The sequence below is a fragment of the Myotis daubentonii genome, chromosome 15, assembly GCF_963259705.1.
Source record: "Myotis daubentonii chromosome 15, mMyoDau2.1, whole genome shotgun sequence".
In the NCBI taxonomy this organism is placed as follows: Eukaryota; Metazoa; Chordata; class Mammalia; order Chiroptera; family Vespertilionidae; genus Myotis; species Myotis daubentonii.
Window position 1 is genome coordinate 26792123 of NC_081854.1, and position 12502 is coordinate 26804624.

The following is a 12502-nucleotide window of genomic DNA, read 5'->3' on the forward strand; positions in this document are numbered from 1 at the left end:
TTAATCAAAACCAATTTTATTATTTAAAGAATAGCTTTTCATCAGGGATACCTAGATGGGATCCCCAGATGGCAGGACAATATTTACATGCGGGTCAGGAAGGTGAGTCTCAGGTAGTCCCAGGGCTGAGTGGGCCCGCCACTGTGGAAGACAGGACCCTGGAGGGAAGGTATCCTTACACTTGTGGGCTGGGCCCAAGAAGAAAAAAGTTCCATCCCAGGCCCAGGGTGGATCCCACCATGTGGGGCTGAGGCCACCTAGGTTAACCCGGGCCCTGGAGGCGTCTGCAGCAAGGAGAGGTCAGGTCAGAGTTGAGTCACCATGCCGCTGGCTTCGGAGTGAATCTGGGGAGACAGTTGGGGCCTTCTGAGGTCTGAGAGGCTTCCCTGAAAGTCCCACGACTAGCCTCCTCTTCCAGGAAGCCCTTTGAAACCCCTCTGTTCCACAGAGTGCCTCTTCTAGGCCTGAGCAAAGGTCTCCAGAAAACCCTGCCTCCCTTTCCCCAGTGAGAGTCCCAGACTTTCGTATCCTCTGGCCCCATCTGGGCCCAACTTTCACCTTTATGGCCTGGAAGATCCACTCCCGGAAGTCACTGACTTTGGTGTAGACGCCTGGCTTCTGGGCCAGGGCACAGCCAGTGCCCCAGCTCACAATGCCACAGAGCCGCCAACGTGGGGTCCGAGAGATGCTGTCCTCACACACGAAGGGGCCACCACTGTCACCCTGGTGGGGGCAGGGGAGGCAAGGCTGGAGGTGCTTTCGGATGGCCGTGGGCTGTGGTCACGGGGTCATCTGGCCCTGAGGTAGGAGCCTGACCACCCACTGCCCTGTGTCTCCATCTCTAGAGTGGCAGAGTCAGGGGCTGTCACCCACAATCCCTCACCTGGCAGGCATCAATGCCACCCTCATGGTAGCCAGCACAGAACATCTTGGGCTTGATCTGGTTCCCGTAGAAGTCAGGACCGTTGCAGACATCGTTGCTGATTATGGGGACTCGGGCCTCCTGGAGTACCCCAGCCTGTTGGCCTGGGGGTGTGCGGGCAAGGCTGGGGAGAGCTGGTGAGCATGCACACCCTCCTCCCCTCCTGGTGCCCACCCCAGGTTCCTGTGTCCCTATGGCCCAGGGCTAAGAGGCACCAAACCTGCCAGACTGCCCTTCCCCCCGGCCCAGGTCAGTCTCCCTATTGGCGGCTTCCCAGGCAGAGGGTGAGACTCACCGTAGTACTGCGTGTTGCCCCAGCCAGTCACCGTACAAATCTTGCCATCCACCAGGGCCTGGCCGGCAGCTGGGAGGCACACGGGCTGGATGTATTCTGTGAGAGAGACCACGCTGGTCCAGCCCTACCTGGAACCAGCGTCTGTCCAGCTGCCTCCAGTGCCCCTGACACACCCTTTCCTCTGTCCTTTAAAGCAGCTACAGCAGCAGTTGCTGTCTCCTGAGAGCTCACTCGGCATCAGGCACCTTCCCGTGTCAGTTCCTTTCGTCTCCATCAGCCCAGGGAGGAGGACGCTTACCCCATTTCACAGAAGCGGGGACGAGGCCAAGGCACTCGTTCAAAGTCTCACAATGAGTGGCAAAGCCAGAATTTGAACCCAGATTGCCCAATTCTCAGGCCCGTGTTCTTTTTTTTCTCGTTCTTTTTTTAATGTTTTTATTTATTTATTTTTATAGAGAGAGAGGAAGGGAAAGAGGGAAACATCAATGATGATAGAGAAACATTGATCGGCTGCCTCCTACACACCCCCTGCTGCGGATTGAGCCCGCAACCCAGGCATGTGCCCTGACTGGGAATCACACCTGCGAACTTTGGTGCGCGGGACGCTCAACCAACTGAGCTATTCACCTTTTTAATCATGTCAGTAATCCTAGGAAGCCCTTTGTACGGATGAGAGAAACTGAAGCACAGAAAGGTAAAGCCGCAGGCCCCAGACCACACAGCTGCAAGGACCTGCGTCTGACGTTGCAGCTGTGACCCCTCAGCCATGTTTTTTAAACCCAAGCCACTCTCACCCCATCCCCTGAGCCTCATGGACACTTCCTGACTTCCGTGCTGTCAACCCCTCACTCTGTTCACTACAGAGCAGACTTTATTCTGTTCTAAGGGGAAAAGAACATGTATCACTCCCTTAAATGGAAAACCGGTATCATGAATCATTAAAAAGAAAATAACCATAAAAATAAGTATAATGCAAACCACAAAATGGTCCTGGCTTCCCTGGCACACAGCCTGGGGGTTGCAGGCTGATTCCAGTGCCAGGGGGCCTGGGCTCAAATCTCTGCCATTTGCCAGCTGTGGGAATCTGAGACATTATTTACCTTCTCTCTGTTGGGACCTCTCCCCAGGTGGAAAACAGGATGATAAAAGGACCCACCACCCTAACTGGTTTGGCTCTGTGGCTAGAGCCTCGGCCTGCGGACTGAAGGATCCCAGGTTCAATTCCAGTCAAGGGCATGTACCTTGGTTGTGGGCACATCCCCAGTAGGGGGTGTGCAGGAGGCAGTTGATCGATGTTTCTAACTATCCCTCTCCCTTCCTCTCTGTAAAAAAATCAATAAAATATATTTTTTAAAATGGTGGGAGATTTATAAAAAAAATAATTTTTTTTTAAAAAGGACCCACCCTCCCAGGCTGCGGTGAGAACTAAATGAGCTTGTGCACAGGACCCTGAGAACAGGGCCGGACACAGAGAAGGCGCCGTGCAAGTGTTTGTCTTCATTCCTCTCATCACCACATCACTTTATTGTACTATTTCACTATTACGATCCGACTGGTGCCTGTTGGAGGCCCATCACCACCACCATGGTTTTTATTATTACACACGATGGCCTGCTGAAAGCTGAAGCCAAGGCCTGCCCTCAGCCCGCCAGGCAGCCTGGAGAAGTGTCAGAGACACCCTGTCCCCACGTGAGTCCTCCTCATTGGGAGCATGGGAATGCCCTGGAGAGCTGCAGGGGGAATGTCTCTTAACGGCCTGATTCATCCATATATTTAAAACATTATCTTCATTTCATTTGATTGGGGGTTTTTTGGTAAAAAATGTTTTTGATACATAAATTCATATACCACACAATTCACCCACTTAGGATGCACAAGTCAATGGTTTTTAGTGGGTTCACAGATGTTGAGTAGCATGCGGGGCACTACGAAGGTACATCCAGCACCACAATCAGTTTTAGGACATTTTCATCACCCCCAAAGAGACCCTGTGTCCTTAGCTGTCACCCCTCCCCTCCCCATCCCCATCCCTGCCACCAGGAATCTGCTTTCTTTCTCTGTAGAGGGACCTGTTCTGGGCAGAAACAGAAACGGAATCACATAGTGACCTTTGGTCCGACTTCTTTCTTAGCAGAATGTTTTCAAGGGTCGGCCATTGCGTATCACAGAGATGTTTGTTCCTCTCTATGGCCAAATAGTATTCTATTGTATGGATTGGCCACGTTTTTATCCATTTGTCAGAGGACAGACATGGTCGTTTCCACCTGCTGACCACTGCGAACAGTGCTGCTGTGAATGCCTGTGCACAAGCTCCTGTGTGGACACGCGTTTTCATTTCTTTGGGAGTGGAATCGCTGGGTCGCGTGGCAACTCCATGTTTCACTTTCTGAGGAACTGCCAGACTTTACAAAGCGGCCGCACTAGCCATTCCTACTTGGTGGGCACCCACCTGTGTCCCTCAAGAGCATTTCCCTTATCACCATGGACTACTAGGCCCCTGGTCCCTCCTCTCACCTCACGGCCTCAGGAGCCCCCAGGCCAGGGCTCAGACTTACCTGTAAGGGGCAGGGGGCTGGAGAGGTGGACCAGAGCGATGTCATTACTGTTCTCCTCACTGTTGGGATCCCGAAAGGGGAGGTAGCCCCCGTGGTAGATCACTGCCTGAACCCCCGTCTGCAGGCCGTGGGGTGAGGCCTGGGCAACAGCGCCCGCAAACACACGCCATCGTGACAGGACCCGGTTCCGCCTACCAGGGAACAGGAGGGGAGGGTGGCAGCCTGCCTGGGAACAGCCCCCCCACCTCGCTGCCCCCGCTACCCTCCTCAGTGCCATGGGGGTCACTTACTCAGGGAAGCAGTGGGCGGCTGTCAGCACCCAGTCTCCGGAGAGCAGGGACCCGCCACAGAGGTGCGCTCCATCATAGCGAAGACTGACTTGCCATGGCCACTTGCCCAGGCTGGTGTCCTGGCCTCCCACAATGCGGTCTACGGGCAGCTTCCTACGGCCACAGTCTGTGAGAGAGGGGAGTCAGGGGGCGTGGGGGCCTGGCAGCCCTCAGGGCCAGCCCTGCCCCAGGAGGTCTGAGAGGACACGACCTGGTCCTTGGAGGACCTAAGAGGATATGGCCTGCTTGGGGTTGTCCGATGGGACAAGGCCTTGCCCTGGGAGACCTGAAGGGGACATGGACCCATCCTTGGGGGACATGGTCCTACCCTGGTCTCAGGAAGAGGGTTCTGAGTGTCAGGGTCTCACCTTGGCAGATGGTAGCCAGGAAGCGGCCCCTGGGACAGTCACTGTAAGAAAGACAGGGATGGGGACAGAGAGAAACAGAAAGAGGCCAGTTCAGACAGAGAAGGAAAGTGAGGAAGAGCAGGTAGGAGCGCCTGGGAGCTGCGGGGCCAGGGTGTGTGCCCCCACCTGCCCACTGCCCTCCTCACCACACGGAGATGACCTCAAGCAGCCTCCGGGCGTAGGGCAGCCTTCCCTCGTCCACACAGAAGAAGCCTGACGTGCCGTTGGCACCCGCTGTCCGCACATCCAGCTCCGAGTGGGCCAGTGCCCTGGGCAGGGCAGGGGTCAGGCCTGCTCCTCCCACCCTCCCACTGCCACCCCTCCAAGGGGCACCCCAGTACCTGAGGAAGCCCATCTCCTCACAGCTGAGTCCCGCCACCCTGGCATTGGAGCGCGAAGAGCACAGCAGCCGCCACGTCCCCTCCGTCTCGTCAAAGACTGTGAGCCGAGTGTCTGCTGGGCTGACCTGCACTGCAGGGAGACAGGACGGCCACACGCTCGCCTCCTGCCCAGCCTTCCTGGCTGTGCTCCGCCATGTGTTCTAGTCGGAGTCCCAGCAGGGCTGATCAGAGCACCCCATGCCCCCCACACTCCTGTGTCCGGAAGAGCACGTGACAAATTAGACCCAGGAACAGCCGCCCTGGGACGTCGGCCGGCCTGCTGGGAGCAGGGCAGCGCCTCTTTCCACAGGACTTCCTGAGCTGGCTGCTCACGTGCTGTAACTCTGGGACTTGGCTGGGACATTTGGAAAAAGGGAAACTGTTCCAACCAGTCCCCCAAGGGAATGGTGTGTGAGGCTGCACATGCTGAGGCCATCTTTGCCCATGTGAAGGGAAAATTAGACAACATAAAGGAAAGCCAGGAGATTTCTGCTAATAGTTTTAAGCTCCTGATGGAGCCAGGCTTGAAGAACCCCCAGGAGTGGTTGAGTTAATCATTCCCTTTTTTCACTTACCCAGTTTATTTTTTTTCTTCTGTCTTTGGCCATCTGAAGACCCTTGACTAATACATCAGATTGCCAAAATATTTAAAGACATCGTATAGTCTTAAATTTAAAAAAAGAGGAAAGGATAGCTATCTTTCCTGTAGGACTTGTCAGAGCCTTGAGTATATTAAAGTGCATAATTCTCCAAGCAGAGGATGTAGTATTCATTCATTCACTCATTCATTCACCAAACTAAGCTTTAACTAGACTCATACTTCATGCCCAGTCCTAGGAGGGGCGATGCTAGGCACACAAAGATGACTAAGACAGCCCTCACCAAGCCAAAGTCTGGGGTGAGGGAAATAACAATAATCGCCACCCAACCAGGCACATTTTCACACGGAGACGAGGCAGGGCAGGGACAGGAGGCTGAACAGCGCCTGGGCGCATTCCTCCTGCCTGGTGCTGGTGGTATTGAAAGCTGTTGTCCTCTCAGCTCCTCACAGGCCGCTCCCCACACATGGCCAGAGGACCCTGTTCATCCCTAAGCCAGGCCACAGCCCTTAGTCATATTTCTTTACATTCCCCACTCAGTACATGCCGGCTCTAGTTTAGGCAGTGAACAAATCAGACAAAACCCCTGCTCTGTGGCATTCAAAGGCCAGTAGGTGAGATGGATAAGGAAAGGCACAGATAAGGAAAATAGATCATGTGTCACCAAAGAAGGGGCCAGGGAGACAAATCAAGCTTGGACAGAATCAGGGTGCTGGTATGAGCAGTGAGGTTGGGGTGAGGCTGCGATTTTCAATAGCTGGGAAGGAAAGCTTCCCGAGAAGTGGTAAGGGAACGAAGACCTGAAGGAAGTGAGAAAGAGAGCTGTGAAGAAAAGTGAGGGGACAGAAAACTAGGCCAAGGGAAGGGAATGCAAGTGCAAAGATTCTCAGGCTGGGGCGTGGGGGCTGAGGAATAGCAAGGAGGCTGGAGCAAAGTGAGTGAGGGGAAGATGAGGCAGGAGACAGACTGGATCAACTCTAGGGACTTTGCTTTTACCAGGAGTGAGGTGCTCCTGGGGAGGATCTGAGCCAGGAGGGCTCTGACCTGCCTAGGGTTCACAGGCTCCCTCTGGCTGTGCGTGGAGAACAGGGCGGGGGCTTGGGGAGGAGCAGGAGACAGAGGTGGCTGTGATGTCCAGAAGGGAGGGGATGGAGGCTGGGCCAGGGTGGAGCACTGGAGGGGGAGAAGAGTTTAGATTTTGGACAGATTTTACAGGTGGAGCCCGCAGGGTTTGGGGACAGTTGGATTAAGGAGAGGGGTCAAGGGCCTGAGCCACTTGAAGGACTAAGCTGCCACTGACAGGGATGGGGAAAGCGGGAGGTAGGTTTGGGGGAAGATCGGCTGTGGGCCTCTCCTTTCCTCCTGCCTCCACATGACTGCTGTTCTGAGAGCACATTCTGGGACCTTGATTCTAGTGAAAGTCACTTTCACAACCTGTCAGGGAAAACCCAGTGAGACACCAAGCTGAGCAGTCTTCCCCAAGCCCCACAGATCTGGGCAAGGACTTCCAGGGAGAACCCTGTCCTGCTGAGGACCTACTGTGCACCAGTGCTATGCTACATGCTCTCCGTCACTGTGCCCCGAGGCCACAAAGGTCATCCCCATTTTCCAGATGGGTGAGGGGAAGCTTGGGGAGGCAGGGTGACTTGCCCCGCATCGCCAAACGAGGCAGAGAGGATATGTACTCAGGCCCCAGTGACTCCAAACCCCAAGCTTTTAACGTTGCCCTATACTGCCTCTCAGGCAACTTCCCCTCGTAAGGGTGAAACAATAATAGCGCAGAAATAATCATACTGACTACGTTTACTGGGGTTGTCCATGGGCTGGCCCCATGCTATGTGTCATATTCTCTCCCATACCATCCCGGGAGGTGGAGACCATTTCTATGCCCATCTTACAGAGGAAGAAACAGCCTCTGAAAGCCTGGGTGGGGGGCGGGGAGGAGGGAGGGCTGGAGGTGGTTAATAGGGGGAAAAGGGGACATATGTAATACTTTCAACAAAAAAGATTTTAAAATAAAAATAAATAATTTTTAAAAGGAAAAGAAACAGCCTCAGAAAGAATGTATTTTTCCAGGGGCCTAAAAACTGGCAGAGCCAGGATTTCAAACCAGGCCTGCTGACCTGCATACCCCCTGCTCCTTCTGTGGGTCTAACAGAGACCCTTACTTGTCCCCACCCCAAATACACTCACCCACAGCCCAGACTAAGAGCTTCCTGGCTAATAAGAAAAGATGAAATGCTGCCATTTGCAACAACATGAATGGATCCTGAGAATGTCATGCTGACTGAAATAAGTCAGAGTCAAGAACCATATGATTTCACTCATATGTGGGATATAAAACTAAAAGCAACAAATGAACAGACAAGATAAACAAACAAAAACTCACAGACACAGACAATATGGTAGTTACCAGAGGAAGAGGGTTGGGGGGTAAGTAAAGGGCAAAGGGGTCAAATATATGGTGACGGAGGAAGATCTGACTTTGGGTGATGAACACATGATGCGATATACAGGCCATTTTTCATAGAAATGCACACTTGAAGTCTATAACCAATGTCATCCCGATACAGTTAATTTAAAAAAAAATTGTAAAGGCGTTTCCTGGCTTGCCTGCTTCCTTTAATCATGGCCCCTTGCTCTGGGGTTGAGCAGGGGGTTCCTGGCACCTCTGTTGGGTGGTACCCACCACCCCCTGAGTTCCAACACCAAGACTTGGATTTGAAATACCAAGTGGGGTGGAGTAAATTCTTATTTTGAAATAAGTGCTCCAGAAATGTGATTTCCAAAAAGCATGAGGTTATAGGAAAACATCACTTTATGATTGTGTTTTAGGGAAGGTGGAGGGGGAAGAAATATAAAATGCCTTATAATTTAGAAGAGTTCAGTGGCCTTATTTTGTGCCACTCTTTCTCTCACTTTTAAATTCTTATTCTCATTTGTATTATTTTAGTCAATGCAAAGTGTGTTCTGGGTCACCTTGTTTGCTTACCAAATTGTCTGATATATTTACAAGGGTGACAACCCCAGAAAAATGAGGCAAGGGTATAGTTTTACTTTTTTGTGGGGATGTTTTGTTTGTTTTTTGTTTTGTAATTTCCCAACACTTTTGAAAACCCCAAGTATAGCTGAAGGGCAAGGGTGCTGGCACTGGCCTGAGCTGGTCAGAACTGTGGCCTGTTACCTTCCGCTCAGTGAAGCCCAGGACAGGTTAGTTCATCTTAGCGGTTTGTATTTGTGCTCAGTCATTAAGCAAAGATTTCCTGCCCTAACCAGTTTGGCTCGTTGGATAGAGCGTCGGACTGCAGACCAAAGGGTCCTGGGTTCGAGTCTGATCAAGGGCATGTATCTAGGTTGCAGGCTTCTCCCAGGTCCAGGCCCTGGTCGGGGCACATGCAGGAGGCAAACTCTCCCTCTCTCTTCTACTCTCTCTAAAAAATCAGTGGAAAAATATCCTCAAGTAAGGATTAAAAATAAATAAATTCCTGAGCACCCACCATGTTCAGGACACTGTCTGGGGCAGTAAAAAAAAAATGTCCTGCCCTCCTAAAATTCCCCAGGAGTAAATAATCCACTGTGAGTGTGAGGAGAGTTTTACGCGGGCAGCAGGATGGTCACGGGCTTGGGGAACAGGCGGTCTGTGAGTGCCGGAAGGCCTTGCTCAGGGAAGTTACAGCCAATGTTTACCTAGTTGGCTGAGAGCCAAGCCCTGCCTGGATCATTATGTCCTCTAATTCTCACCCCGAGCTTATAGATGAGAACATGGAGACTCTGCCAGGGCCCCCACTTGGCAGTGACACTGCAGAACCCTGAAACCTGCCTCTAGGTACGAGCTGGAAAGAGGTGGGTGAACAAAGGCTATAGTGCCAGGAGAGTCCTTCAAGGGTGTGAGAGTGCCAGGGGCAAGTGTGAAGTGAGGGCGGAGAAAGCCCTGCTGAGAGCCCAGTGGTGGTGGGGAGCCATGGAGGGACTTGGCAGGGGCACGATCCCTCTGCCCTGCCCCTGATGCGACATGTGGTCTTGGGCAAGTCAGTGCACTTCAATGGCCTCAGTTTCCCCACCTGGGGTGATGAAAATAGCTCCAGCTTCACCAGGCTATTGTGCAAGGGCCACAGCCAGGGCCTGGCATATGTGAGCCCTCGCTATGGCAGCTCCCGTTTCTGAGGAGCCATAGCACGTAGAGGTTCTGCATAAGAGCTGAATCCAGCGGCCGGGTTCCAGACCCCAGAGCTTACTAGCTCTGTGACCTGCAGCATATCGCCTGGCCTTTGTGTGCCTCAGTTTCCCCATATTAAAATGGGCTGTTGTGAGGATTTAATGAATGGACACCTGCAGAGCCCAAGGCCTGTGCTTGGCACATGTAAGTGCTGCTATGACAACTAGCACTGACGTTGGCTTCCCTTGTCTGGATTTTCATTTCTTCTCCTAATGTGAGCTGAGTCCTTTATGGAAGTAGATGAGGCGCGTGGGAGTGAAGAAGATATCCCATCACCCAACTTCCCCTTCCTTCCTGCTGTCCTGGACCAGGAAAAGGCAGCTTGGAATTGGCACTTTGGGCAGTTCATTCATTCATTCCACAATGAGCTTCTGTGCCTGTTATCAGTGTAGTCATTCTCTCCTGCCTGCTGCAGACACTTCGCTATCAGGCAAGTCTAAGAGCTACTCCTGGTCCCATCACTGACCAGCTGTGTGTCCTCTCTGGTCCTCACTTTCCACATCTGTGAATGGGGATAACAGAAGCTACCTTCTAGGGGAGCTAGAAGAGCTCACTGGTTTCATACCGTGCCTCTCAGACATGTTTTGTCTACGCTCTGCAGTTAAAAACAAAACAAAACAAAAAAACCCAGCTTTCCATCGTGATGTGGCCTTGAACTTATGTTTTCTGAGGCAAACCATGCCATGGTTCTGAGCCTCAGTTTCCCCATCTTTAAAATGGAGAGAATAACAATCCCACCCTCATAAAACCAAAATAAAAGATTAGCAAGAGTGTTCTTACTGAGAGAGACTCATTCGAATATTTTCTAGTCTCATCTACTTCATACGTTTTAAAATCCGATTTTCCACTCACTGATTTAATTTTATGATACATTAATGGGTAACACATTTAGAGTCTGGAAAACACTGGGTTAGACAAGTGAATTGCTTTCAGCAGCACCTGGTCCAGACAAGCACTCAGCACGAGTGCATTCATTCCAACCCCCTCCACGGAGCTCCCCCAGCACAGGCTCCTCCCGGGCGCCCCAGAGGGCCCTGCTCTACTCACCCGGATACAGTGGCTTCTGATCACTCCTGAGTAGAACGGTCACTGCAGAGAAGGCAGAGGTGAGGGCAGGTAGGCCGGGGCCGCAGGGGCAGGGGAGGGTAGAGGTGCAGGGGGCCGCTCTCACCAATGGCCCAGGACGCTGCCCCGATGCCTGTCAGGAGCAGCAGGGTCCCTGCAGTGAGAGCTGCTACCTTGGATCCAGAACAGCATGGCACAGTCCGGCCACCTGCAACAGAGACCATGCTGGGGCCACTGCCAGGCCGTCCTCATCAGGGTGGGGTCTGCGCGTAGGGCCAGCTCGGCCTCCCCCACATGTCTGAGCCTACCAGGCCCAGTTGGCAGGGCTGCCTCTGCCCTGCAGCGAGGACGGCCAGGTGTCCAGCTCCTCAAGGGTTGCAGCTGGGAAGGGGAGTGGCTGGGACAGCTGCCACCCTCGCTGCCTGCACTCCTAGCATTCCTCCTTCCCCAGTGACGCTGCTTTTAGCTCCGTCATCACGTTGGGACATCTCTTCCTGAACCTCTCACTTCTGCTAACTTTCCCAGACGTTCTTGGAGCCCCTTGGGGGCTGTGACTCCTGACCTTTGCCCTCTTGGCAGCTTTCTCCCCTGCTGCTTGGCATTCCCTCACTGCCTCATTTCTCTCTAATGTTCCAGACCCTCTGTCCCTGGGTACCAGACCTTCCCCACAGAACCCAGCTCCAAGGTCAAGTTTGCCCCTGGAGGTTAAGAACTTAAGTTTGAAAACTTGCCAGCCTCACTTATAAATACTAACCTTCCCCACTCTTAGCTGAGACCTTGGACAGGTGACATCACCTCTTTGAGCCTCAGTTTCCTCACCTATTTAACGGGCATCCACCTAGTACTCACCTCTAAAAACAATACTTTTAAATGACAAAGTTCTTTTAAATAATAATAGCCAAACTTTTTATCAGATGCTTATTATGCTCCAAATACTGCTCTAAATGCATTAATTTATTCAGTCCTTATCTCAGTTATGAGTCCCATTTTTCATATAGGGGAAACTGAGGCCCAGAGAAGAATCACATGCCTGAAGTGACTCAGCTAGCAAGAGTCAGTGCTGGGTCCTGAACCCTGGGAAGATTTGGAGCTGGGGCTCAAATGTATAACCACTAAGCCATGCTACCTCTCCCTGTACATAGTCCCTGGCATATAGCAAGTTCTCAAAAAGTGCCTTTCAATCATTAAAGCAGTGTGGCCCTGGCAACTCCCTTCACCTCTGTGGGCCTCAGTCTTCTCATTGGTAAAGTGGAGCCTTATTCCTTCATTGTCCCGTTGAGCAGCTGCTGTGTACTGGGTACCATTCTAGGCTCTAGGGACACATCTCAAAACAAGACGGATGAGATGCTGGCCAGGGGCTCACATTCTCATGTGTGTAAGGTGAGGGGGAAGTAAACAAGTAGACAATAAATGAACTTGAAAATTTCCAGCTGTGGCAAAGACTAAAGAAATAATTCATGTTGGGGCAGCAGGGTGCTCAAGGAGAGCCTCCTTAATAAGTGATTTTTAAAAAAATACGGGTTTGTGTTGGTTTTTTTGTTTTTATTGATTTGAGAGAGAGAGAGAAAAAGAGAGAGAGAGAGAGAGCGGAAAAGAGAGGGATAGAGAGATAGAAACATCAATGAGAGAGAAAGCTCATTGATCAGCTGCCTCATGCACGCCCCATACTGGGAATCGAGCCTGCAACCCAGGCATGTGCCCTGACCAGGAATCAAACCAGTAACCTCTTGGTCG

At 52.1% G+C, this 12502-nt stretch overlaps 1 protein-coding gene across 2 annotated transcripts in view; it reads right to left on the bottom strand.

Annotated features, from left to right (window-relative positions):
- Positions 1-12502, bottom strand: part of HPN (hepsin) — a 17282-nt gene continuing 4780 nt past the window's right edge. For both annotated transcript variants that reach the window (XM_059666872.1, XM_059666871.1), the window contains exons 3-13: positions 10875-10976; positions 10751-10792; positions 4850-4979; positions 4655-4777; positions 4470-4510; positions 4063-4228; positions 3773-3963; positions 1218-1313; positions 884-1026; positions 559-723; positions 1-344 (exon numbers count right to left, since the gene is read on the bottom strand). In XM_059666872.1, coding sequence (XP_059522855.1) covers positions 306-344; positions 559-723; positions 884-1026; positions 1218-1313; positions 3773-3963; positions 4063-4228; positions 4470-4510; positions 4655-4777; positions 4850-4979; positions 10751-10792; positions 10875-10976 — 1238 coding nt within the window. In that variant the 3' untranslated portion in view covers positions 1-305. The remainder of the gene's footprint in view (positions 345-558; positions 724-883; positions 1027-1217; positions 1314-3772; positions 3964-4062; positions 4229-4469; positions 4511-4654; positions 4778-4849; positions 4980-10750; positions 10793-10874; positions 10977-12502) is intronic.